We start from the raw sequence: 27,749 nt of genomic DNA, 5'->3' as shown, positions 1-27,749 counted from the left end.
TCGTGGAGGGGATGGAAGACGTTCAGGATGCTTACCAACTTGGACGGCATCCTTACTCACACAACCTCCAGTGTATATTGTTGTAGCCTGTATAACTTGGAACATCCAATAAAGATAATTATCAAAAATTAAATATGAAATTCTTTCTTTTTGCACAGAATGTGTCATACCAAAATTCTAACTATGGAAGCCAAGCTAAGTCATTAAAATTAGAAACTTAAAGTATCTTAAAAGAATGAGTTAATATCTCAAAATAGTTCTCAAAACATAGGCCACTAAATCATTATTTGGAGATACTAACTCATTATTTTGAGAAATGTTCTCATTAAGTTTCTCTTTATGGCGGAAATCGGCTTTCATACTAAACTGCATGTGTATGCATAGATATGTGTGTATATATATATATATATGTGTGTATATATATATATATATATATATATATATATATATATATATATATGTCCATTTTTTTAAGTACGGAGTGATTCATCTCCGTAATACACAATCTTTGCGCAGCTGCACAGCGCTGCCTGCTCTTGTATCTGACTCCGTGAGGATGGACGGTGTGTCGTTAGGGTGAGTTGGTTCAGCGATAGGGATTATTTTGTAAAGCTGTGATTCACGCTGCTTCTACATCTGTCGGATAACATTTTAACCCCACTTGATCCACCGGCCATAAACCCATCACAGATAGTTCAAGAGCTTTCTCCTAGCACACGAACTCAAGCTAGCCTTGTTGACTAGTTAGCTTCGGTAAGTTAGCTGGCATCGTTGGCTAACGTTACACAGCTGGTGCAGTTAAGTTGCTAACCAAACAAGTTAACATGTAGACATTTAAACTGTCATCGAGTCGTATCTTATAGACAGTGAACTGAATGTGTAGACTGGCTTGAATTCAGCAACGATTTATGTCAGTTAACAGAAGCTACCATAAGCATACGTTAGCAATGAAGTTAAATGATTAGCAATGCTAAGAGCTAGCCAGCCTGCCAACTTGACGCTCAACAAACTCAAAACAAACATCTTTTTCTTTTTTTCTTTAAAAAAATTATTTGGATAAAAAGAGACAAGCTTTCTGTTAACCGTCGAGTCACGATTGCACACTGATTAGTTTACGTGCTGTTGTGAATTAACATAACAATCGTGTGACTTGTTATTGCTGCATCATAATATCTTTACACTGTTAATTGAGTTGTGGTGTCTGGACAAAAGACGGGTCGGTCATTGAGAGAGAGAGTCAAGATAACACGCAGTACTGTACATACTTCAATACATACGTCAAGTTTCTCACTAACAATGTAAAACATGTAACCAAGCAAATGTCCCGTTAGATTAGTTCGGTGCGATGTCTCTCTTTTTTGTTTTCTCCCTGCAGGTGCAAGTGCAGTTTCACCGTTTGGTTTAAAGTTGAATTAAAAACTGAATTCACATGTTGTCAAAGGTTTTCTCCGGGTGGTTAGGATTCCACATGGCTTGATAAAACAGCAGATTCTCTTCTGCTTTATTTAACATTGGGTAACATAATAGTTTAGATTTTTCCTTGTTTTTTGTGTACCTAACCTGTCTGAGGAGGGCTAAAGGCTGGCAATATTCTCAATTTTTATTGTTGTCAACAAATCCAATGAAAAGACTAAAACCAACAATAAATGTATCCGAGTCATTAACATTTTCTGTGTAGCCTCTGTGACATGTACATCATAGTTGTCCAAAACACATCAGTATAACCACATTGTATCACATAGTGACTTGGTTTGTGTCTTTTCATGGAGTTTCAGGGTGTCCTTTAAGTCCCCTTGACTTAAGAATATGATTGAAGGTTGTGTGTCAAGGCATAGTGTCATACAATTAGCCTACATTGAATGCAACAGGGATCCTCAGTCAAATAGGCATGCTTGAATGGTTATTTAGTACAGTTAGGACATCAGGAAAGTGACATCCATCAGTTTAATGCATTATCTTTACAAATAATAGATGTAGAGGTGGGCAAAATGGCTACAATCTTATTATATGTCTTGTATAGGTAGATGCAATTTTATTTCATGCTAGTGATACACTGAGCCATCTTTTTCTCTCCAGTGCAGAATCATTTTTATGTAAGGTGACATATAGGCATTAAAAACAGAGTCCGTGGCCTGCTGTGACTGAATACATGTAACTAATTGAGGAAACACTTTATTTTACAATGACACTATTTCATTTCAATTTGCTTAATAAGGTCAGTATCAGCGCCGATACCAACATCGATCCAGCCTTTTTGATTGGTGCATCTCTAATAACAATATGTGATATAGTACGAAATCTGGAAAGACAAGATAAAACTATTTTTTTGTCTAATCCTGTGAACTCACTTGGCAGATTAAGGCTTTCACTGTTGCAACAATCTTAAAATCCAATATTGCCATACATTTCAAGCCAGTTTTATTTATATAGCCCAATATCACAAAATACACATTTATCTTAAGGGGCTTTAATCAGTCCTGCTCATTGATTGAAATGGCATGATACAACCAGAGGTATCAAAGGGATAAATATCTTGGTAAATACATACATTTCTGTTTGTGGTTATATATATCGTCACATCGCCCAACCCTTTATGCATCATGGAAAATGGCTAAATTGAATCCAGCATTTCCATAGTTTCATGTACTGTCCCATTCACACTCAGCCTACCTTGTCCTCTTTTAAGTAGATTTTTGAGAAAGTGCTCTAGTATTCCAAGAGATCTGCAGTTTAAGTTGAAATGATTAGTTGATAGATAGCGTATTAATCTGCAACAATTTTGATAATCAGTTGGTTTTTAAAAAAAGTATTTTATGCTGGGTTTATGCTATTGGCTAGACAAAACAAGGCATCTGAAAAAATCATCTTGGGCTTTGGGATATTGTGATGAGCATTTTTTGATATTTTCTGACATTTCACGGATTTAACAATTTGTCAAGTTAATCATTGATAATGAAATTAATTGTCAGCTGCAATCCTAGACAAAAGCCATACGCCTCTACCTGTGTTTAAAGTCAGGTGAGGCAGATGAGACATCCCTGTGAAATATTTTACGTGAGTATACTCTACACTAGATTGAAACAAATTCAAAGGATGTATAACATCCTGACTGTGGACTCACTGTTGTGCAACAGCATCTGAGTTCAATGACAACCGAAGCAGATTACCATGGATTATTAAAGGAGGATGGGTCTGTGGCATCATACAAGCATTTGCCAGACAGTTAGAAATGCTAAGAGACCCTCATATCATTTAACTGGAGAATAACCAAGGCAGAGACACATTGCCCATTCACTAAACAGCCTTTGCCTCTGTGGTGTAGCACAATATTGACAACAGTGGCAAAACTGTTGTCAAGTATGTTTAAATAACTCAATTTGATTAATTGTACCACTGTCCAGTATCGTGTCCCTGTCCCATTGTCTACTTATAACCCTAGAGATGAACCAGAAAGTAGCCCGTCTAACTGTTGGGTTGGCTTCTATCTCTACTGATCCAGACACTGCCTCTCATGTCTTACCAGTCTGGTGGCCACACCGGCCTCGCCACGTCCAAACTGCAACACAGATTCAGAGGAGGACACGGTGAATGGAGGGATGCACACCTTCAACCAGACGCACATGAGGAAGGCTTTCCAGCTGATGAACGACCTGAGGAGGTGTGTTGCTGACAGTGTTGTTGGTCCCTACGGAAAGAATGAAGCCAGTATAGTCTACTTATGGCCATTTTACTGTGGCATTCCATTTTTTTGGTGTGAGTGGAGAGGCTTTGTAAGAGCTTTGTGATTCAGAGAAAATGTGTATTTACACAAGAGTCATCCTTTGTTCACTTGGCTTGTCTGCAGGTTCAAAATTAGCACCATCCACCAACCAAATGCTGGTAAAATATGCAAGTTGCTGGTAGAATTGCTTCACTCACCAGCCAAAAAAAAACAATGGTAATCTATTGAGTGGCTGGTAAAATGTAAACATGCACTAGCCATTTGGCTGGTGGATGAAAAAGTCAATTTTGAACCCTGCTTGTCTGAAAATGTAAGTACTTCTGCAATTACTGGCCATCTCTACCTTTTAATTTTTTCTAGTTATATATTTGTGCTTGCTTTAGATTTCTTTTTGGCTTCAGTTTAATAGAAAACTTTACATCTCAAAGATGGGTTTGCTGTTAGGTTTTCGTGTCTGACCTTCAGAATCAAAAAGTAAATGCTTAAGTAGTGTAGATACGTAGGTTGGAAGATATCCCAGTTTGTATGCTAACAAGAGCCTGAACAGACTAGGATGCAATGCAGCTGCAGACATTTTTCCAATTAAGCTTATTCTAGCCTTGCATCCTTGCTGTTTTAAGGCAATTGCTACAGTCATTGTTTTCACTTAAAACGCTGAAAAACAACACATGCAATGTACTGAAGCTCATAGGTTGATGATTGATTGATTGATTTCACAATAAAATAGGCAAATACAAGACTGCAATCACCCAGTCCTACATTCAATAACATTGTCGAGGAAAAAACACAAGTAAGATTAAAGCTCTTTTCATTTGTGGTCAGACGAGACAGGTTACGATTTGTACTCTGCCAGTCTTGCCTTGCCTAGCCGTGCTGTCCATACTTAGCTTTAAAGATGCTTTCTTTTCCTGGCTCCTGTATGCATATTTTCAGCAGTTCTCACAAATACTTTTTCTCTCTCACTCTGTTTCCTACATGCACTTCAGTAAAACGATGCTGTGTGACATCCAGCTGGTGGCGGGGAGCGTTGAAGTGCCGGCTCACAGGGTGGTCCTGGCGTCCTGTAGCCCCTACTTCTATGCCATGTTCACAGGTACACACACACACACTGTTGTTTGCTTGGCATCTTATCTGATGTGTTTGTACTGGCATGTGCTTAAGTGTGTGTATTTTGTAGGTGATATGAGTGAGAGCAAGGCCCATCAGGTGGAGATCAGAGAGGTGGATGGACAGACCCTGAGAAAGCTGGTCGACTACATCTACACAGCTGAGATAGAGGTCACAGAGGAGAACGTCCAGGTGAGAGAGTGTGTTAGAGTGTTTATGAAGCGCAGTGAAAACAGCGTTTCCTGTTTTTTCTTTTTTCTTCAGTTATGGTGGCTTTTAACTTGTTTCCAATTCTGGTTTTGCTTTAAAACGTTGATGTCATATATCAGCAGCAGCAACAGAATTGGTGGGAACTTTTTTCATTATTTGTAGAGCACCTTTCAAAACAGACTTCTGCTTCAGTAAATTGAATAAATGTATTATTATTTCAGGCAATAAAGTGGAAATTGTTCCCCTAATGCCTGATCGATTTAACTGTTTTGGTTTTCCCATTAAATTTCAGATTGGCCAACCTGCCTGTGGGGGCAGGTGTTTATTACAAGAGATGTAAGAGCTGGTAATGGTTGTAAACTGTGCTTTGCTGTGAAAGCACTGGATTAAGGCCTTGTTTGTCTCAGTGGCATTCACTCTTGGTAGCTGCATGGCTCTGGGACTGGGTTGAATAAATGCAGCAGGATCAAGCTGCAGGCGGGAAACTTCCTCTGATTATTAGCACAGGAAGTGTGCATGGAGAGAGGCAGGAAATCCTCCCACTGTTAGCAGCGTGCCTGCCTGATTGGCTCACTCTTGAATGTGTGACGTGTGTGTTTTGACTATTGGTTAATATTCAGTTTGTGTGATTGTATGTTTTTCACTGTACAATACTCACTGTGTGTGTATATGTGTGTGTGTGTGTGTGTGTGTTGCTGTAAGCAGAGTTCCAGTGGTCATGATGCTCTCTTTTAGAAGACATAAGGCTTTATGTCAGCTATGCACAGACAACAGAGGAGACAGTAACACTACACACTCAGAGGATGAAATGAGTGTGTAGACAGAGAGGTGTAGAGGCAGACAAACTGTCTCATTTAAGTATTTATGTTGGGATGTAGCAAAGTGTTGTCTGGTAGCATAGTGCTTTTACCAGCACACTGCCTGCCAATCTTGTTAACTGACAGCATAACAGACTTGTAGGTTGCGTTCTGACATTGTCTGGTGAGTCGCTGCATTGGCCTATTAATATATGTGCATGCCATGCACCCATTCCTGGTCTGTTATTTTGTAACATGAACGCTGTACTGTGTTTCTGTTGTTTACCTCACAATCACAGCAACAAAAGCTGAAATGATCTCTGTGTTAACTTCCCAGAGTTGTAAAACCCGTCTGCTGTCTAGTGTTTTCGTGGCTGATAGGCCCTTAAATTCATTTGATCTGTTACTCAAACTGGCCTCCCTTGATTGTATTTCATTGTCTCGCCTTCATCAACACAGACGCCGTGTATTGTTTTATGGCTGAGCATATCTCACACAATATTTAATCTCATCACATTGAATTTGGTGTGTTGTACTGCAGCAAACGCATATCGGTGTCCTCATTGTGACTCTTAACCCTTCATTACACTGTTGACCAGTTGCATGATGATAGTGTTTTAGGTCTTGTAAATGAACAAAGCTGCTTGAAAAGTGGTTGTTCAGCCAATACATCTTGCAGAGATCAAAGCCAAATCTAGGGCTTTGTTTTGGTTGCAAACTCACTTCTTTCCTTGCGCAGACAATCTATAATTGCTTTAATACATTTTTGACAAATTTTGCAAAAGACAAATTACCAGGGTGATATGTACAGAGGTTAATGGCCAGCTTGCTGGACTGACTAGTATCTACTTGGCAGGTTGGTTGAGTAGCTGGTTAATTAATGAATAAAGCAACTGACTGACCAGCATCATTGTTGAAGTAATAAGTTGTTTGCACTAAGAACAGATATCCATTACCTAACTTACTTACAGCTACCAAATGTCCCTAAATGTTGGCTGTGGATGGTAAATAATTGGGCTCTTCCATGTTATTTAAAACACATTTAGTGGCATGCTTAAATCCGTAAGATGACCCAGAATGTGGATGCCCAAGTCAGTGCCTTCCAATAAAGTTTTTCCACCAATTAAAACCAGTTTTAAATTGACTTTATATTGTGTATCCTCATTGCAGGTTCTGCTGCCAGCAGCCAGCCTCCTCCAGCTGATGGATGTTCGTCAGGTTTGTTGTGAGTTCCTGCAGTCTCAGCTTCACCCCACCAACTGTTTGGGTATCAGAGCCTTCGCTGACGTGCACACATGCTCACAGCTTCTCGACCAGTCCCACGCATACGCCGGTAAGCTTCTCTATCTTAACGCCACACATCTTTGCCACTGTGTTGTGTGTTAGGTGGTACTTTTTATGTAACAGTTTCAACGGCCCAAAAGAATGCTGAAGGCTTTGGAAAGATGCTACATGTCATGTTCTAAATGAGGGTGTTAGATGTTGAAAGCTTTTAGCAAAAACATGTTAAAATTTGAGCTTTGACCAATATTTAATTTGTGTTGTGTGTGAGTGTAACCCTGCATGTTTGTGTCTCTCAGAGCAGCATTTCATTGAGGTGGTGCAGGGAGAGGAGTTCCTGGGCCTTTCTCTGCAGCAGGTGTGCAGCCTCATTTCCAGCGACAAACTCACTGTTTCCACAGAGGAAAAGGTCAGACGGCACGGTGTACACACACACTTCAGCCCTTTTAGTAAAAGCAGTTTGTCCCTTTTCCTTGTGGGTAAAAAGATATGTGAGAATTACATTTATGAGGAAAGCAAAATAACGTCCACCAGGAAAGGGACAAGTTTGAGAAATTCTAGGTATAGTGGGAGCTGTGAAAGATATGGCATTCTCCTCCCGTTCCGCTGTCTCTATCTGTTTTGCAAGGGCACTGTGGCTGCATCCGAGCTTAGCGCTGCCTAAGGCGATTGTGATTGGTTTAAAAAAAAAAAAAAAAAAAATTAGAGTGGTTTCCCCCCCTATCCCAGAATGATAAGCAGTGTAGCCAGACCATACTCCAGCACTGACACTGAGATAGGTCTAGCTATGCAAGACTAAAGTGAAAGAGACTAAAGGCCCGGACACACAAAGCAGATAATCGGCCGGTGGACAGTCTGGCGAGGTCTGTTCGGTGTGTTCCGTGCCGTCGTCTGTCCAAGGGGCCGTTGTCCTTCATTTTGGCCGATTTGACATGTATAATCGGCGGGGCGGGCACTGCTGGCAGTCAGACTCAAATGACCCATCTGATTGGTAGAGTGCTAACCCGGAAAAGGGGAGCGGAATGAGCGTGACTAGACTAAAGAAAATCTTTTAAACTGACCTTTGTCGATCTGAAATGAAGACAGATTCAGCAACTGCATGGCCTATTTCTCGCTTAAAATGTTTTCAGAAACACGTTTTGGTGTACTATTTTAGTAAAATATGAGATCGTATTCTGACCAAGCCGCCATAACAGTCTGTCTTTGAATTTTCGGAGAAACAAGACCCACGTGACGCGTTTGTCCAATCAGCTGCCGGTTTTCATTTTTGGGCGACAATACAGATTAGCGCCGCCTGCTGTTATGGAGACTTATTACGTCTCGTCTCTTCGGTGTGTTCTGAGGCATTTTTTTGACCAACTTGGGGGGACTGATCAGTCCAACTGCCTTTTCTGCCGACGGCTGGCCGTCTGGTTGGTGTGTAAGCAGCTTAAGAGGGAGCCACACTGTCATACTGTTCAGTGTTACACTGGCTTCCACAGTCAGTTACAATTGAATGATTTGCTACAATTTATTCCATCTTTTTGCATTAATGGAAGGAAAAGATCAACTTTTGTTGAAAGTTTTTGTGTCCATTGACTTATTTCTGTGGCACATTTTGAGGCTGTGAAGACGTTAAGAACTTGGAAAACTTCCTGTTATTTCATCTTGGGAGACATTATTCAAATATAGTTACCCTCACTGCTAATCTTGTAGTCACACCAGATACATTAACAATTAACACCACATGTTTAATGCATTAGATACATGTGGTGGTTCTTTAACTGAAACTACACACAAACAAACAGTGTATAGCTCCTTATTTAATTAGCTGAAGTGATTGTATTAATGATGATATTGCATTTTAATAAGATGTAAGTGATAGTGGCATTGCAGCCATTTTGCCACTGCTTTGTAGACACATAATGTAGTTGACACAATGTCCTGATATCTACGACCCGAAATTACAACTTGGAGGCTTAAATTAATGTTTTTTTTCCACTCTGATGCCCCTATTTACAGTATGCATGGTATGTTTACTCAGCATAAGGCTGTGGTATAGTCAAAAACGAAGTGGTATCTGTGTTTTGTGCAACACACACAAATAATACAGTCTCCATCCCACACGTTCTTACATTTGATTATTTGCTCCATTATATTACATTATACATGTTTGTCTATTTTTGGGGCCTGTGTAAAACTGAAGTGGAAGTAGTTTATACTGTATGATGGTACCGTGAGTTTAGAAGTCGGCTAGTTTGAACCATGAAGGAGAAGAAAGTGTTGGGAGTAGTCAAGTAACGGGCCTCCTTCCCTCAACTACCATCGTTGTCGTCCCTTTGTACATAAAAGGAGCGGCACTCATTCCCTCGTTTGCCTTTAGTGGATCTGCTCCACAGGCCAACAGGAGACGATCATGTGTGAATGTGTGTAAATCAGTGAATTTGAAGCAGTAGATTTTTTATAGAAAAACGTGAGGATCAAAGGTCTGCCACCTCTGTTATGCTGACGTCCTGCTGGGAGCAAGTTCAAGCAATCGATAATGGTAATTCGCTATGAAAGAACTTGGTATCTACAGCTAGAATAATGCATTTCGCACAATTGGTTAAATCGTCAAAATTGTCGGCGTGGGAGATCATTGAACAGTGTCTGAAAACCCTCTCTCTCCAAACCTTTCCAGTATCGCAACCAGTTTTGGCCTTGCATCCCCAATAAATTAACATTTACACAAACACACACACACAAATGTTGTTGTTTTTTTTAAAATAAACTAACAGAGAACTGACCTTGACAAGTCATGGTATTTTTTTAATCAGAATCTGGTTTATTGCCAATTCGTTCACATACAAGGAATTTGCTTTGGTTATTGGTGCTTAGTGAGAGAAAATAAAAGCACGTACTGCAAAAATTAAAAAACATAGATACAGAATAGAAAAATGTACAATACAAAAATATGAAAAAAAAATATGAAAAAAAATATGTAAATATGTAGTTAAAGTGAAAGAGCTCAACAGTTTTAGAAGTGTGCAAATTTTTCAGGGGGATGTGCAAAAGTTCAAAGTATGCTTGAGCAAGAAATCCTAATCCGTTTTAACAATTCCCTCCATGTCTGCATTTCTGTCTCTATTGCTGCCTTATCCTGTCATGTTCTGTCCCTCACTGCTGTCTGACTCTGCTCTCCATCTCTCTCGTAGGTGTTTGAGGCGATGATATCCTGGATCAAGCACGATAAGCCAGCTCGTCTGGAGTACATGCCCAAACTAATGGAGCATGTCAGACTTCCACTACTGTCCAGGGATTACCTGGTACAGGTAAAATAAATTCTCTGCTCTTTCTCTACATTCTTCACCATTTTTCTTTCTTGCCCTTCGCTACATTAAATATGTTACTAGTCGTTGATAAAGGTTGGTCCCTGAATGTTGTGAAGGAAATTTGCCTGAAATGTGGTCCCTGTTTCAGATTGTCGAGGAAGAGGCTTTGATAAAGAACAACAACACCTGTAAAGATTTTCTCATAGAAGCAATGAAGTATCACCTGCTGCCAGCTGACCAGCGGCACCTCATCAAGACAGACAGGACCCGACCACGAACTCCTATCAGCATCCCAAAGGTACACAAACGGTCACATGCCACTCAACAAGACAGAATCCCTAATACAAGATCCATGTGTATCTAACTTGTAGAAAGCAGCTGCATCAGATATGTATTTTCTTTTATAAAGACACTTACTGTATGTCAAATGGCTGACACTGACTGTGTGCTTGTACAGGTGATGATTGTGGTGGGCGGTCAGGCTCCTAAGGCGATCCGCAGCGTGGAGTGTTACGACTTCCAGGAAGATCGATGGTATCAAGTAGCCGACCTGCCTTCAAGACGCTGCCGGGCAGGTCAGTTTGTGTTTTGTAGGACTCTATGTGACTCTGACTCTGTAGTTTAGTTTGACAATTGTACTACTTTCAACCTGTCATAACCCCTGGTTGGATATACATTCTAAATGTGTCAACAGTTTCTCCGACACAGGCAGTCCCTGTGTTTTTATATGTAGTTGGGTGCAGGGGGTGGACACAATAACAGGAACACTTTACAGTATAATACAACAACACCACAAATCCAACTTCAAACATTTTTGATTAATTGCCAGCGGACAAAGCCTCTCTTAAAACTGGACCTTAGAATGAGTTTCACAAAGGTACTATTTATTATCACGTAATCAATTGAAAATATAAGGCAGTTTTCAAGCAGTGATTGTAAGTAAATATAAAACATTAATATCAATAGAATTCAACAATTTATTACATTAATTTGTCAGCAAGGTGTCAAATGTCTTAAAATGGTAGTTCAGATTTTTTTTTAAGTGGGGTTGTGAATCTGAATCTGACTAACCCTTTAAAACACCAAAGTCACACAATAACACAAACCAACCAACCGATTGAGGCAGCAGACCAGCAACTACATGTTCTGCGATGTAAAATTACTGTTTTTGCCTAAGGAGTGTGGTGGCTTTGAAGAGAGCATAGACAACAGCTTCAGCTCCCCGTAGAAAAGGACAGTCTGACTGCAAGGTAAATATTCTAAATCTAGCGTACACTTAAACTGATGATTTTTTTAGGCGGGCCTTTTTTTTAGCTGATTAAAATCCGTTTTGCTGCTGCCCCCTTCCACAGCAGTACATTGCTTAGCTTCCGTGCTGGTGCTCCTGCGTGCTTATTCAAACTGGGAGCGTGTCGACCACCATCTACTGTAGGTAATACACTGACTATGGAGAAGTACCTCGTACAAGCCCACTTCAAAAAAATCCAAACTATGTTCTAATACTAATGTTAAGGCAACATTCCGATCAGATTTCATTTATGTATCAATAAAATCTTGATGCCCGATTGTCCTTGTGTCACACAAGATTCAAGTCTCTGCAAGTTGATTCTTATACTGAAATAAGTTGAAACTGTTGAGTGTCTGAAAGGTAGATAACTATTTAGAAAACTTGAGCTATGTAGTGTAATGTAAAGAAATATAAACAATATGCTAGTGGGCTTAAACATACACAACCACTAGTACGGTCCTTTAAGTATCAACAGTCAGCAGCTTCAGTAAAAAAAATAATGACATCCTTAACCAAGTTCATGCAGGTCAAGTTTTCACCTTATAACATTTTCCCATTTCGTTGTGTCTGTGTGTCCAGGTGTGGTGTCTATGGCAGGCCGTGTGTATGCAGTCGGAGGGTTCAACAGTTCTCTGCGGGAGCGAACGGTGGACGTGTACGACGGAGTGAGAGACCAGTGGAGTGCTGTGGCGAGCATGCAGGAGCGACGCAGTACACTGGGAGCTGCTGTGCTGGGCGATTTACTGTACGCCGTTGGGGGCTTTAACGGCAGTATAGGTACACACACACACACACACACACACACACACACACACACACACACACACTAAAGGGCTGTACAGTTGCAACTAAAGTAGTTATCAGAATCAGAAAGGGTTTTATTGCCAAGTACGTTTTTTAACACATACAAGGAATGTGTTTTGGTGTTGTTGGTGCACGTCACACATTCTCTAAATGGAATATTAAACAATATAAGTATAGGTATAAACAATATAAGTATATGTACACAGTATGTATTAAATTAAAAATAAAGATAGAAATAAAAAGAGCATTACAGCAGAGAGAGTACAGTGGCATGAAGGGCCAGGGGTGGAGTGTGGAGAGAGTCAGGGTGGTTATTGTGTATATATATTATTGTATTATATATTATTATTAGTAGCAGGTTTATACTTTTATTTCTTGTCCACTGTAAATAAAGATGGTTCCTCCTATGCAGGTCTGGAAAAAGCATTTGTAAATCTTCAAGTCCTGAAAAGGTACAAGAAGTCTGAGAAAATGCTTCAAATTTTTTAACACCAGTCATTTCACCTATTCGTTCACATAAAAAAAAAAACGTGAAAAGGTCAGTTTCTTGATAATTATCACTTGTCCAGTCATTCTGTTGGTTAACAATAATAACTTTATATTTCTGTTATTTTGTGTGAGACTGAAACCATGAAAACTTAGTAGTTTTACATTCTACAATATGTAGTCATACAGTACTTGCTAATGTTGGGGCCTTGATTGCATTGGATTCATTATTTAGGCTGAAAATACAGTAGTCTTATGAGATACTGGTGTATATCAGCATCTCAATCTATTAATAGTACATAGAGCAACTAATAAATTTCACTTTAATTTTTCACTCCCCACATTACTATTACAAATGATTGATTATGAAGTCCTCTAACACACACTGAAACACCTCAGTCCTCACACAGCTGCAAACAAGCTGGGGAAAATATTTTTATGTTTATGAGATTGTATGGTGTGGTCTAATTGCAGAAGGAACTTTGACTGAAAATATACAACAAGAAATGTGTGAGAAAACAATAACAATGGGTGAGGTTGGAACAGGTGAAGATGAAAAGGTAAGACTTGCTTGTCAGATGTCAAAGTGCTGATTTAGTTACCCTATCCAGTTTTTTCAAAATAATTTTCCCATCTGACTTAGCATCATTATCTGGTTGAGCAGATTATAATTGCTTGCAGTAGCACAACTGCCTCCTACAGTGTTAACAGTAAACACGAGAGACATGGCAGCCATTTTCTTCCCTTCTCTTAACACGTCTACCAGCTGGATGAAAAATGTTTACACCTACAGACTGATGAAACACCCTTATAGTCTTATTCTGACCTATTAATGTCGTTCCCTAATCTGTTTGCCTTTTTGTTCTTTTCTCTCCTTCAGGTTTGTCAACAGTTGAAGCCTACAATTATAAAACCAACGAGTGGATGTATGTTGCCTCCATGAACACCAGACGCAGCAGTGTGGGTGTAGGGGTGGTTGATGGTAAGGGGTGTGTGTGTGTGTGTGTGTGTGTGTGTGTGTGTGTGTGTGTGTGTGTGTGTGTGTGTGTGTGTGTGTGTGTGTGTGTGTGTGTGTGTGTGTGTGTGTGTGTGTGTGTGTGTGTGTGTGTGTGTGTGTGTGTGTGTGTGTGTGTGTGTGTGTGTGAGTGACACATCATGCGTCATTTCAAAGAAAAGCTAAAATTCAGATTGTGTGTGTCTCTGCGTCTGCAGGAAAGTTGTATGCAGTAGGAGGTTATGATGGAGCATCCCGTCAGTGTCTCAGTACAGTGGAAGAATACAACCCTGTCGCTGATCAGTGGTGCTACGTAGCTGACATGAGCACACGGCGCAGTGGAGCAGGTACACACTCACATACGCTATATTTTACACTTCATATAGAATCCACACAAGGAGCAGCAAAATAATACAGCTTTCCCCCTAGATGAAGTTTTTTTTTATTTTTTTTAAATATTAGTAATTTTATCTTAATACTATTATTGTTGCATTTATTTATTATTGCAAAATTGTTATTTATGGACATCTTTACCAGGCACAAAGTATGTCCTATGTAGCAACAGCACCACCCAGTGGTCTGCGATTGTACAAGTAATAATCCTAGAAAGAACACAACTATTACAAGTTATTACCCAGTGCTCACCTTAAAAACATGAAGAGAAGTCCCACTCTCTTGTTTGTAGAAAAATAATAATCAAAAATCTAAATTGTTTCTTTATTTTTTGTCCAGGGGTAGGTGTGTTGAAAGGTCAGCTGTATGCAGCAGGAGGACATGACGGTCCTCTGGTGAGAAAAAGCGTTGAGGTGTACGACCCACAGACCAACACCTGGAGACTGGTCTGTGACATGAACATGTGCCGACGAAACGCAGGTCAGATAACGACCACAGACGGACAGTTTTTGCACATAGGTAGTCCTGTCAGTGCTAGAAATTGCAAGTCGGTTTGGATAAAAGCGTACGCTAAATGACATGTAATGTAATGCAAACAAGCAGGATTGAAAAAAATGTGGTTTCATGAACTTTCCAACACTTATATGATCCCCTGTATATATCTAGTCCGCCGCCGTCCACTAGGCTCATTGATTTAAGCAGAATCGTTTATAAGTTTACGTTTAGGGTACAAGTGTGGTGTCTCAGAACAAAACCCTTCAAAACCTGAACGAAATCATGAAGCTACAGTTGTTTTTCCTGTTTTGTAAATAAAAACCTTCAGCTGAATAATGTGTAAAAATCTCAAGTTGGTAAAAACATGTACAGCACCTATGGGATGTTTGCAGAATGCTGTCTGAAAACCAAAATTTAGGCAAGACATGACCCTGCTTAACATGGGCTCGATTTACTGTAAATGATAAAAGATTTAAAAAAAAAACCTGAATTATAACTATCAGGACAGCCATAACCCTAATGATTCAAAATAGATAAAATATTAAATGGGATTCGTAAAAACGTTGTTTAATATGTACAACTCTCTCCTCAAGGTATTTGTGCCATTAACGGGCTGCTGTACGTGATTGGAGGAGACGACGGCTCCTGTAACCTGTCCTCTGTAGAGTTTTACAACCCTGCCACAGACAAGTGGAGCCTTATTCCCACAAACATGAGCAATGGACGCAGCTATGCAGGTAAGTGTGCTCATGCTAAACACAGGAAACAAATATGACAGAGTCTTCAGTTTCACTGTTCCTGTAGTAGTTTCTCTCACTCACTGTTTTCATTTTCTCCCTCCTATAGGAGTGGCAGTGATTGACAAGCCATTATGACCAGGGGCCTCCCACAGCATCAGCTCTGCATCGGCAGCCAGTTTCACAGAGACTCGCACTGACGTCTGAAGCTCAACAGGCAGCCGGAGAAGTAACGCCTGAGATAAACACTGTCAAAATGGATAGGACGCCCTCAATCCTCGGCTTACTTTATCAACTATCCATCTTAAGGAGTTATTTTTTGGCACTAAACCACAACCTGATTTTGTTGCTATGTCCATTTCTATAAGTGAGAGCCTGAATTTTAAAGGACACTGTTAGGACACTGGATAAGAAACATTATCCACAGGTTATGGGATTATAAGAACTTTGTCTTGGTGAGTTTTCAATTGCCAAGCCCACGAAAGAAGTGGTTGTATCAGCTGACATGAGACGCTGATGTTCAAATCACTTTGATGGGCCAAACGGAGTGAAGTGCTTTAGATGCTCAGTGGTGTCACGGTGGCGTTCATGTGATGGACTGTGAAACAAAAAAACGCTGTTTGCAGGCAGACTGACCACCTACAGCGTTAACAATGTTACTGCAATTATCAGGACTTGGCAACACTGACCTGTGACTGACACTGACTAGCTGTTGCAGGAGCATTTTTCAAAATCCTGAAAACCTGGGCTGCCATGGAAGACCTTTTTTTTTAAATTATGAGACTTGCCACAATTCCTAGAATATAAATCCGCTAATGGCAACTTGATTTTGGAAAAGAAATTGTTTGATTCCTGCGCCGACCGTCAGCAGGTCCAGCTGTTGTGTGGTCAGCAAAAGGCCACAGCTGCCAGAGCGTATTTGTTCTCAACCCCGAAGCCTGGACCTAAAGAGCTACAAGATAAAGAATGTAGAAAACATCTTATATGCAAATCAGTTATTGTATTTAATATTTTTGAGATTGTTTTTTAAGAGGTTAAAAACCACTTGCTGTGGCTTTAGATCCCGGCCAGTTGATCTCATTCGACACAGTAGAACTTGAGTCTGTTGTCGACACACTACTGATGCACTGATTGCTTGCACTGACTGATACAGACCTGCAGGCTGGCTGTCTGACTCAACGATCGGCCTGCCGGACGTCTGCCCGACTTTCTGACTGACCTGCTGTCAGACAGACGGTTGCTTAGCTGTCTGTCTCCATTACTGATCGTAGTCATGGAAGCATTTAAATTCACCACTTCAAGGCCAATAATTGTATCAGAAATTGTAAAAAAAGAAAAGAAATGTGCCAGTTATGCTGATCAGAAAATGCTGGAGTCACATCATAGTGTTTTTATCGTAAGTAACAAACTAAAATGATGAATTGTTATTGTTCGTTGTCTAAGGGAGTGTGTCAAAATGCACTGTAAAATTTCTAATGTAAAAGATAAGGGTGTAAGATTATCTATTTATTGTTTTTGGGACATTCGATTACATAGCATTTACTCACATCAAAGTGAGGATCTCATTTCATTTTCTCAGCCACGTGTTACACTTGTTCTTCTCTCACATTCATTCAGACGATGATGGGTGTATTTTAAATTATGTTATTTAGCTGACTGACTGGTGCCATAGCTTTTGGAGAAAAGAGATTTATTGAAGCTGCTTTTATGAAAGGAGTTCTCACCCAAACCTTTCACTTCTGCCTGCAATATTCCAGAAATTACTAACGTCATTTCAAAGCCTTCTGACAAAAAAGTGTATAAAATACTTGAAAGACCATACTGTTGTTTTTTTGTATGTTTAGTCAATTTACAAGTCGTGTACTACATTAGTTCCACCTCGTACATTTACATTGATGAATGTGTTTCCAGAAAGTTAGTTTAAGTATAAAATGACTTCAATCTTGCTTAAGATACAGTACCTTTTTTATTTTTTATTTTTTTTTTTAGGGAATCTCCATGCATGGACTTGGAGCTCACAGTTATAGTAAGTGCAACAGCAACATTTTGAAATGCGTCATGAAGACCAATTTACGGCGAAACATTTGTTACTAAAAAGTTCTTAACCGTGTTCTCCAAATTACCAGAGCACCAATCCAAATGTTTGAGAGTAATCATTTTGCAGTAATGCAGGGGAAGTCCATGGATTGTTTGGTGCGTTCCTACATTAGAGACACTCAATAGTTACTCTAGTAACTAATAATACATTGAGATTTCGGACACTTAAAAATCATTATCATTGATGATGATGTGTCGCATCAAAGGTGAAAAGATTTTTTTTTATAATACAATGAACACTACTTTTTTGTTTCATTGTGGGAATTTTTGACGGTACTATATAGAGAATTTGACACTTAAAAAAAAATGCAGGTAAAGGGGTGATTTCAAGCACAGCTTTGGATGTTCAGTCTGAACCCACCAGAGGGAAAATGTTTTTCTAAGCAATCTATGCTTTCTTCACGGCATTACTGCTAATAAAAACTACTCATAGCATTTAAGTTGATAAAATGGAAACCGGTGGCTACCTGGACTGTAGGAAAAATGCTATTTTTTTTAGACTGTAAACGATAATGTTTGCCCTCGGCGGATTGAGTTTACTGAATTACCACAGAGCTGCTAATGTTTAAACTTTCCACAATTCTAGCAGCTTTTAGGGCTTCTCATTCATGTTGACTTGAAAAAAAGTTTAAGTCTAAACTGGCGAGGACTCTATTGAAAGATCCAGAACAGCAACTAAATTGGCCTTGAAGTGAGATTTTTGTCATTTGATGTATCTTATGGAGGCTTTTTGAGATGAATAATGTTCTTACTAAGCACAGATGTTATATTTTTTATCATAAACTGTGGATGTTGTGAACTAAACCAGTGATATTGTGAGTTAATTGCTGTGTGTTTGGGAGATTGTGTGATTTGTGTCATAGTCATAGTATATGTCATAAAAATGTCAGTATAGTATGTCATAAAAGTTATAGACTGGTATGTCATGAAATGTCACAAAAAGTTATAGTATGCTACGTCATAAAAAGTCATAGAATAGTATGTCATATATTATGTCATAAAAAGTCAAAAGTCATACTATAGTATGCCATAAAATATCAGAAAAAGTCATAGTATAGTATGTCATAAATAGTCATAGTATAGTATGTCATAGAAAGTCATAATAGAGTATGTCATAAAAAGTACAAAATGTCATACTTTAGTATGCCATAAAATATCATAAAAAGTAATATATCATAAAAAAGTCATAGTATAGTATGTCATAAAGTCAAAAAAGTCATACTATAGTATGCCATAAAATATAAAAAGTAATAGTATATTATATTATAAAAAAGTCATAGTATAGTGTGTCATAAAGTCAAAAAAGTAATACTATAGTATGTCAAAATGTCATAGAAAAGTCATAGTATAGTATGTCATAAAGCGTCATAGTATAGTATGTCATAAAACGTCATAGTATGTCATAGAAAGTCATATTGTACTTAGTCTTGCATTGCCAGACCGATCTCCACAGCACACACATACATTCAAAAACACTGGGTTGTTTGCATTTCTCTAAACCAATCACAATCATCTTGGCCGGTGCTGATCGCCAGGGTGGAGACGGTGGCTCTGCAAAATGGTCTCAGGACGGAACTTGTTTTGGTGAAACGTTTGCAACCCGCAAAAGAAAACACCACATACAATATTAACTGAAGTTAACTGTTCACACAATACAGTAACGTGATCTATTTAAATTAGCTGGATACATGGTTAAACGTAATTTGCTCTCAATCCCCACCAATTGGTCCAAAAATGTCCCAGTTAGTAAATGCTTTAAACATATTCTTTGTAAATCTTTATCCACATTTTCTTCGAAACTTTTCAGCGTGTAACTTGCTGTAGTATGTTGTTGTTTTCCGAAGGAAACAGAGTTTGAGAACAGCAACACACAGAGAGCGGAAGGTGAGGGACATCCACTGTCCTTGATCCAGACTGGATATCATGTATATCAATGTATATCATGCAAATATTCTTCTCCAATTTTTTTAAAACAAATATGGCCATAATATATCTTTAAAAAAATGAGTGCTCAGTTGTTTGAGTTGTCAGATTTAATTTGGTTAATTTTTACATATCTAACTTTTAAATACACAGGGGAGGTCGGCAGAGAATACAGTCTCTCTTAACAGTTTAACTTTATTTGACTCAAGAAGGTAGAGAACTGATGTGGCAAGCTTGTAAATTTTATTTTTCATGTGTAAATGTTTACCAATTGTATTTTCTCATCGTTTTTGTTAATGAAGAAAAAACTGAATAAAAGCATTCACAAAGTAAGAAAACATTTATAGATACATACGCACATACAATATATTGATGTGATAAAACACATCTATCACATGTAGATGACCTGAAAGAAGCAAGAAACCTCTCTGGTCAAAGAAATGTCATGAAGTATCTGATTTCTAACTTTCCTGATCACATCTGTAAGCAACCTGACTATTTCTCCTTTAAATTTTAAAGATTTAAAGACTCGCTTGACTCAAATCACTTTGCAGACTTGTTAAAATATATCTTGTCTGTTGCTGTTTTGACCATAAAAACTGATCATTTCTTCATGTTTTCAGATACGACACATCTGTCACTGGCTTTTCAATCCCTGTTCACCTTCAAATTTTATTCTTATTTTGGTTTTTCAGCAGCGCCAAGATAAACATTATGCTGACAACAGTGGTAAAAATACAGTTTAAGCAGAGTGTGTGTGACAATATGTGCGTCGGGGTGAAAACAATTAGACTAAAAACATTAAATAATATTGTACCACAAATATTCACACAAAGTCGATCCCACACAAAATAACCCATGACCCGAAACTGTAAAACCTCCACGCAAACTTTTATTATTGCTGCTTCTTCATGGCACAAATAATATAAACAATGCATCATGTTATTCATACTATTATGTTCTCTTTTGCCATGCAAGCTCACTACAGTAGTGCTTCTATATTAGCTTATATTACACAGAGCGACAAAAATAAATCAGGAAACCGAGCAGGTTCAGGTTTGATTAGCCACACACAGTGCCAGACTTCTGACTTCTACAGCTGGTTTTACAGTTTGTGAGTAAATACAAAAGGATTATTATTGTCATTATCACACAAAATAATGGTTATGATAGTAAGAGCAATATTTATAATAATAAAAAAACACATTCTCAGGGCGTCACAAATATAATGAACCAAAGGGGGCCAAACATAATGTTTTAAATAATTTAAACATTTCTGACATTCATTCCTTCGGTAATTTCTTTTATTTTTTATTTTTTTATGTACAGTACATATTTATATTTGTATAGAAGTAGTGCGTCATTTTTAGATTTAACAAATGAAAAAAACACAGGGCTGCATTCTGTGAATGCTGTGCAAATAACATCTTTTTACATCAACCCTACAAACTTTACCGTCCTGATAAATACAGCGCATCCCCCCACTTAGCACTCACAAACACAAAACTCTTGACTCATTCAAACCGACACGATCTGCCGTCCACTGACAGACAAAAGACTGCAGTCAACTTTGATTCTGGCAGGTAAATGATTCAGCAAAGAAAAGCACTACTTTGTCTTATCGGCCTTAAACATCTCACTCAGTAACGAGCCGAGGAGGTTCTGATCATTTACTCACTCACCAGCTAGAGCTTAAGTTCGGCGACAGTTTCTTCGTTCCGCTTTTCAAATCACACTGTGACATCTTGACTTCTGTCTGATACATGACAACATGGCCTCTACGAAGAAAAACGAGGACAAGCTCGTTGGCATGCATTAAACCTCAACCTCCTTTTTTCTCCTCTCCTGCCCTCATTTGACCTGCCAGCAGGAAATTAAACTTCAATGGGACTGCAGATTTCAACCAAAGAGAAACATAGCCAAGGAATGAAGCTTCTTCCCTCCCTCAGCATTGTGGACATCATGCTAGAGTGCTAATCAGAGCCTTAGCACTGACCCACCGGTTGGGGAAAAAGATCAGTTAACCACAAGACGTTGGTTGAGTTGCTTCTCTGTGATTCAAATCAGAACTGGCAGTTTTGGCACCTCATCGATACAATACAGCTACGAGAAAACTTCAACCAGAGGACCACCAGAGATAAATCAGTTACTCAGTAACAGTCACATCAGCTGCACAGCAACTGCTGAATGCTGCTATTCAGGAAAACTCTCCATCTAACTGCGCTGATACCAAACTTGGTCATACTGCCACTTCCTGTAGCCATTATGGTTTTGGTTTCAAAGAAACTGCAGCAACGTGGACCAGATACTGGCTCCTCTCTTCAGCACGTATCACCCATTAACCCCTTAGGACCTGCCACACCTCCATGCAGCAAACGGAACAAGTGAAGAGACAAGTGGAAAAACAAAGAAAAAAAGTCACACAACCAGTGAAGAATTTTCAACAACCATATCCATCTACATCCTAAAATCTCCTAATCTGCATTGGACTGTTTGCTATGAGCATCTTCAGTCTAATGCTGCCTTTAAGTGCCGTCAGAAATATTAAAATCCCAAACATATGACTTCAAAACTCGCTTGCGCTTTGGGACGACTTAAAAGCAACGTCTTTTCGTCCAAGAGGGAAACGTAGTTCAGAGTTGCCAACCTTGTGTACATCTTACTGACAAATATTGCCAAAATAGAAAAAAAAAAAGAAAATGCTAAAGAATAGAAATAAATGAAAAGGAATATCAGTCTTTCACACACAGCTCCAAGGTCATACTGGGAGTTAATACCTTTTTTTTTTCCTCAGAATACAACACATATTCTTTTTCATTCAAGAAAAAAACGTCAACAGCAGTGTCTCACCAACATGTATGTATACACTTTTTTTTTTTATAACAAGAATACACTCACAAACATGTTTTTAAACTTGTGAATGAATTTTAAAATCAGTCAGAAGGTGTGAAGCCTCCAGGACGTTAAACAGAGTATTAGTGACAGAATAAAATAACCGATTGCCTCGCGCCAAGGAGACTGCTTTAAGAAACTGTGACTCCATGAAGAGAGGCAAAAGAGGGATTTTTCACACAGTGGGACGTCCCAAAGAAAGAACAAGTGTCTTGAGTGAAGAGCGTCTAAAATCCCAGTCCTCGAGCTGTCCGATAAGATTCCTCAGCATGAAGGAAAAAAAAACACAAAGAACAAAAAGATCGAGAAAAGAAAGTTTCCTGAAATTAAAAAGTCAGAATGTCTTTTTCTCTTTTAGAAGAAGAGGAAATCAAACACAATAGACGAGTGCAACGTCTTGAGTCAAGTTGGTGAGAAAGACAATGATTCCTTTTTTTCCATGTTTCAGCCGTGTTTTAGATCAAATGCAGTCAGACGAGGCAGCAGTCGTGGCTGACGGGAGTGATTTTAACTTTAACCGGTAGTGGTGCTGCATTCATGTCATGGGAAAAAAAAATAAAAAAATCGCTGTAAAAATGCACCTTTTATGTCATCTATAAAGTGGACAATTAAACTCAGAGTTTTGACAAAAGAACCCAATGTGTTCACATTACTGAATTTTGAAAACCAAACAAATAAATATCTGTAGTCACATATTGATAATCATATATTTATCAAACAAATGTAATGATTTAACTGATTTTGTGATCAAAAATGCTTAAAATTTGCTCAAAGATTTTTTTTCAATGCTTCAATGCATATCGGTCACTAATGGGGCTTTTTTTCAGCAACTAAAAAAAAGCAGCTAAAAGTTATTTACTTTTTCGCCACAAAGATTTGGCAAATAAGAGCGATTAAGTATTAAAAACCAGTTGAGATGTAGTGTTTAAACGCCACGAGACAACACAGTCATCATGTTCTTTTAATTTATTGCTTACTAATTACATTTTTGTACTGGTCACAGAGAAATCCCCACACAGCTGCAGCCACGAGGATCGTGTTTGACCAGCCGGTGCTAGTTGAATAGTTTCTACGGCATTGGAAAGTACTACCAGAAACTCAGACCCAAGAACCATAACTTTACTTTGGTTTCTTCAGTTAAAATGAAGGTTAAGTCCCTCAAACTGGAAATGTCCCTGCACTGGTGAAGGCCTGTAAATAAATTATGACATATGGTACTGTAACTCTGAACCAGCAAGTCACTCTAATGCTGTTTTCTCCATGACATAAATGCAGCACACCAAGTGGAGGTCATGAAGTATGAGTCTCCACTTCCTGGGCAGTAATGTGAGGTGTTTGTTAAACCTTCCCCAGGTGTCATGACGTCTGACAGACTGATGGGACATCCTGGGCAGGATGTCCTCGCAGCACCGGTGAGAGCTGTTGTGTGCAGTGACAGCTGGTGTCTGAGGAGGGCAGGTCTAGATGGATTTGGAGGAATCCTGTTTGCTGATAAGAACTTCCAGCAGGCGTAGTTTGGCCTTGATCCTCTTGTACTCCCGGTACTCCTCCAGCATCGGAACCCGGTCCTCCTTCTGAACATTTCTACGGCAGAGGAGGGAGACAGAGCAGAATAAGTCCTCTAAATGACACGTGCTTACTTCCGAGGCCGTTTTACTGAACATTTATCAGTTCTCTTCAGACAGTATTACGGCTGGGGTCAGACTACACAATAGCTGAATAATAAATGGCCAAAGCACGACAGGAAAATGGGCATTGGGTATTGCCATTCATCCTACATAGTGTCTCATAGCGAAAGAACCGACTGAAGGACAAGCCTGTCAGAATGATTTCGGCTTTGTCTCGCCTAGTTCTATGCCATTCTCTGTGATGCTTTTGACTACAGCAGTCGACATTTCTGATACCAGAACTGTAACTGTCCGCAAGATAGAATTATTTGACTAAGTAGTCTGACAGCTTTCTTGCCATGTTACAGCAGGGATTTAAGTCACCATAATATAACCTATAACCTAATCATAACCTGTCATAGTGATTATCTCCAATTTTTCAATACAATTTTGATTTCCAGTCGTTATTTTGACCCAGCGTGGATTAAAATCTGTTTCGTGCAACTTGTACATCAGACTGGATAACATTGCCTATACAGGATAACTGCACATTTTTTAATGACTTTTAAGACCTTTTTTAAGTCCTCTGAAAGGAAAATTTAAGACTTTACCACGAAGAAAAAAAATAAAAATAAAAAAGGAAAATGTTCAGCACGACACGACACAGAATGGTGTGGCGAAGCACAGCTCACCAGAGCCACGCTCAAAACAGGTCACAGGGCACGACAACTTTTATACAAAGTGCTGATTCGCCTTACAACCCTGACATGGTTGACTGTGTATGTATAAACTATCAGCCTTTAAGGTACTTCAGGTAATTTCTAAATTCTGGCCCCTCTAGGTGGATGTCCTCATTTAAGGTGTACGAGCGGTGGCGGCTTACGGTTTAAATACCCACAGTATTTTGGCCTTAAGTGTAGCTACATTCGACCTCTAGTACCCACATAGATCAAAGTGCTGCCCCCAGATGGTGCGCTGGTCAAATTGCGGTTGAAAACAAAAAGAACAGATGACGAGTCGGACTCGGTCCCACATGAAATTTAAGACCTGCTTATCGTAAATTCCAGATTTCAAGACTTTTTCAGACCTTAAAAATCGAAAATTTTATTTAAGACGTTTCAAGACTTTTTAAGGACCCGCGGGGACCCTGCTATAAAAAACATTACTGGATTTCACGGAGGATTTCAGTCGGTTACAACATTAACATATCCAGATTATATATATTTTCAGGAGATGAATAACATTGAATTCATTAGGCTGACAGTCTGGATTTTGTTTGTGTTTGCGTGTGAGCGACTGTGTCTTCCCCCTACCTTCCATTATGCTGATAAAAATCTTCCTCAAACTCTCGGATGGTCTTCCTCAGCTTCTTCTTCTCTGCTCTGGCCTTCCACAGCTGTTCCAGCAGCTCTGGCCTGGAGGATGATGAGATACATGGGAACGTAGTTACACATGCTGCCATGAGTTGCCGAGTTTTACAGTTAAGTTAAATCCCAGCGAGAATGTAAGAATCAAGTCTTGGGGATAGCAGACCTAAGATTCTTTTAAATCACATTCGTTCTCAAAAATGACAAAACAACCATCGTTTGAATCTTGACCCATAAATTAAGAATTGGGTCCAGAGAGAAAAGGAAGTAAGGAGGTGAGGTTGCTGTGAGCAGGAAGTGAGCTGTAGTGGCATTAGGGATCAGCTGTTGAAATCATGGTAAGAGACCTGGGTGTGCAAACCTGAGATGTGTGTGTGTGTGTGTGTGTGTGTGTGTGTGTGTGTGTGTGTGTGTGTGTGAGAGAGAGAGAGAGAGGGCTATGAGATCTGTGACACGTTTACAGCCAGATTACAGACTCTTTTCTTTCTGTCTCACATTATTCCTGCTTGTGTCGGCAAAGTAAGATCAGAGATTTGAATAATTAAGGGTTGATAATTCATTAATATAGTAAAAAAAAAAAAAAAAACGTACAATTTAACACTGCCCAAACTGGATAATCCATCATTTCAAACACAGAGCCTTATATTTTATTTGGTGTAATGTTTTTATATTATTGTAACACAGGTGTTTCCTTTACAGGAAGGATAAGAGGATGTACATAAAGTGTGTGTGTGTTATTACATGGACGAGGCGTTGGAGCTGGACAGCCGCAGGTCCAGCGCCAGCTTCCCCGAACCCTCCTCCATTTTGGCTCTCATTGGACAATCGCTCTGCCGGTCGGGTTGCTTCTGGCTGCTCATTGATCCGTCAGAAGACGTCACAAAGTCGACGGCCATGATGACATCAGAGCTCTGCATCTCCCCACCGCTGCTCTCTCCCTCCTCCTCATCCTCCTCTTCTTCCTCCTCCTCCCTCTCCTCCTCCTTCTCGTCTTCTTCTCCTCCTTCTCTTTCTTTCCGCTCGTCCTCCTCCTCCTCTTTGATCTCCTCCCAGAAATGAGCGGTTTCCCCCTCAATGATTGGCTGGAGGGTCTGAGTTCGCCTCTTACTGGAGGGGGACACCTGGGGAGGAGAGAGAGGAGTTAATGCAGGAGAAGTGAGTGTGTGTGTGTGTGTGTGTGTGTGTGTGTGCAAGTTTAATATTAGGGCTGGAAAAAAGAAATGTCACGCATGTATCGTGATTATTTTGCAACGATTTCTTAAATTGGCCAAAAGCAGAAAATCCATGTTATGTACTTTTTTACAAATTAAATTAATGTCAGACTGACGTGATGTGCATTTTTTGTTGTTGAAAACAATTGGTTTTTAAAAATGTCTAATGATATATTGTCTCTAATAGTGTATTATTCAACTTTTGTTTTTGTTAAAGGAGGACTTTTTTTTTGTGCAATTTTAGTTAGTATTTTATGTATACTTATATTGTTTGACTGTTGCATTTGCAAATGTACAAGTGCACCTTGCTAAAATATTGTTGTATTAGACTGGAGTACTTTTAGCTAGATGTACCTAATAATAAAAGAACAAGATATAATAATTATTGTGATGTTTTTTGTACGGACTTTTATAATAACACATTTACGTACTTTAATGAGCACGTTGCTAACATACTGGGATAGATGTAATGTTGTAATTATGTGTACGTACTGTGACAGGTGTGATGCTGACTCTGGTGAGCATCTGTTTGACCAATCTGTAGCGGTCGTAGAGAGGCTTCACCACCAGACGCTCCTCTCTGGTCACCTGAGAGAAAAGGAGAAACAGGTTAAAACAAGGGTAAGCAGGTCTTTTAACACAGCTTTTAGGATTTAGGATATTCTGGTAACTTACTGGTCGACCATGCAGGCCCTCATAGTGCAGCAGGTTCTTCTGAAGGACCGTCTTCTCACAGGACAACTGCTCCTTGGTCATCTTCTACAGAGACAGACACAGTTGATCATGTAAAAGTGATATAACCACTTTTGATCGTGACACCCTGTGCAAATGGCATGTACTAATGTACTGCTGTGACCTGCCAAGGTCCCTGTGTGTGCATCAGTGGGATGACAATATGATATCTTATGCAATACAACCAAGTAAACTGCTAAAAACAGTCAGTCATTCTTATTGTAATGTGTACATTTTTATTGTTTTATGCCAAAAGTCCAAGTTTGATCCTGTATATGATAATCTAACAAATACATTTGTTGTCTCAGTAATTTCTA

At 39.2% G+C, this 27,749-nt stretch overlaps 2 protein-coding genes across 9 annotated transcripts in view; one reads left to right on the top strand and one right to left on the bottom strand.

The window, feature by feature from the left end:
- Positions 1-500: 500 nt before the first annotated feature.
- Positions 501-18,504, top strand: klhl3 (kelch-like family member 3). Of its 3 annotated transcripts, XM_078260165.1 has the most exons (15): positions 501-576; positions 3,500-3,658; positions 4,708-4,814; positions 4,899-5,020; positions 7,006-7,168; positions 7,416-7,525; positions 10,290-10,406; positions 10,555-10,704; positions 10,864-10,981; positions 12,274-12,471; positions 13,865-13,966; positions 14,197-14,325; positions 14,711-14,851; positions 15,460-15,603; positions 15,713-18,504. In XM_078260165.1, the coding sequence occupies exons 1-15, from the start codon at positions 557-559 to the stop codon at positions 15,739-15,741; spliced, it is 1,809 nt and encodes a 602-aa protein (XP_078116291.1). In that variant the 5' UTR covers positions 501-556; the 3' UTR covers positions 15,742-18,504. The 3 variants fall into 3 exon arrangements, with proteins under 3 accessions (XP_078116291.1, XP_078116289.1, XP_078116290.1); XM_078260163.1 differs by having other exon boundaries at positions 4,708-5,020; XM_078260164.1 differs by having other exon boundaries at positions 508-576; positions 3,524-3,658; positions 4,708-5,020.
- A 3,965-nt stretch (positions 18,505-22,469) lies between these two features.
- Positions 22,470-27,749, bottom strand: part of fam13b (family with sequence similarity 13 member B) — an 85,668-nt gene continuing 80,388 nt past the window's right edge. For all 6 annotated transcript variants that reach the window (XM_078260156.1, XM_078260162.1, XM_078260158.1 and 3 more), the window contains 5 exons: positions 27,376-27,459; positions 27,193-27,288; positions 26,231-26,610; positions 25,436-25,537; positions 22,470-24,099 (listed from right to left, as the gene is read on the bottom strand). In XM_078260156.1, coding sequence (XP_078116282.1) covers positions 23,976-24,099; positions 25,436-25,537; positions 26,231-26,610; positions 27,193-27,288; positions 27,376-27,459 — 786 coding nt within the window. In that variant the 3' untranslated portion in view covers positions 22,470-23,975. The remainder of the gene's footprint in view (positions 24,100-25,435; positions 25,538-26,230; positions 26,611-27,192; positions 27,289-27,375; positions 27,460-27,749) is intronic.

Source organism: Sander vitreus, chromosome 10 (genome assembly GCF_031162955.1).
Source record: "Sander vitreus isolate 19-12246 chromosome 10, sanVit1, whole genome shotgun sequence".
NCBI classification, from domain to species: Eukaryota; Metazoa; Chordata; class Actinopteri; order Perciformes; family Percidae; genus Sander; species Sander vitreus.
This window is presented reverse-complemented; position numbering and strand designations above follow the sequence as displayed.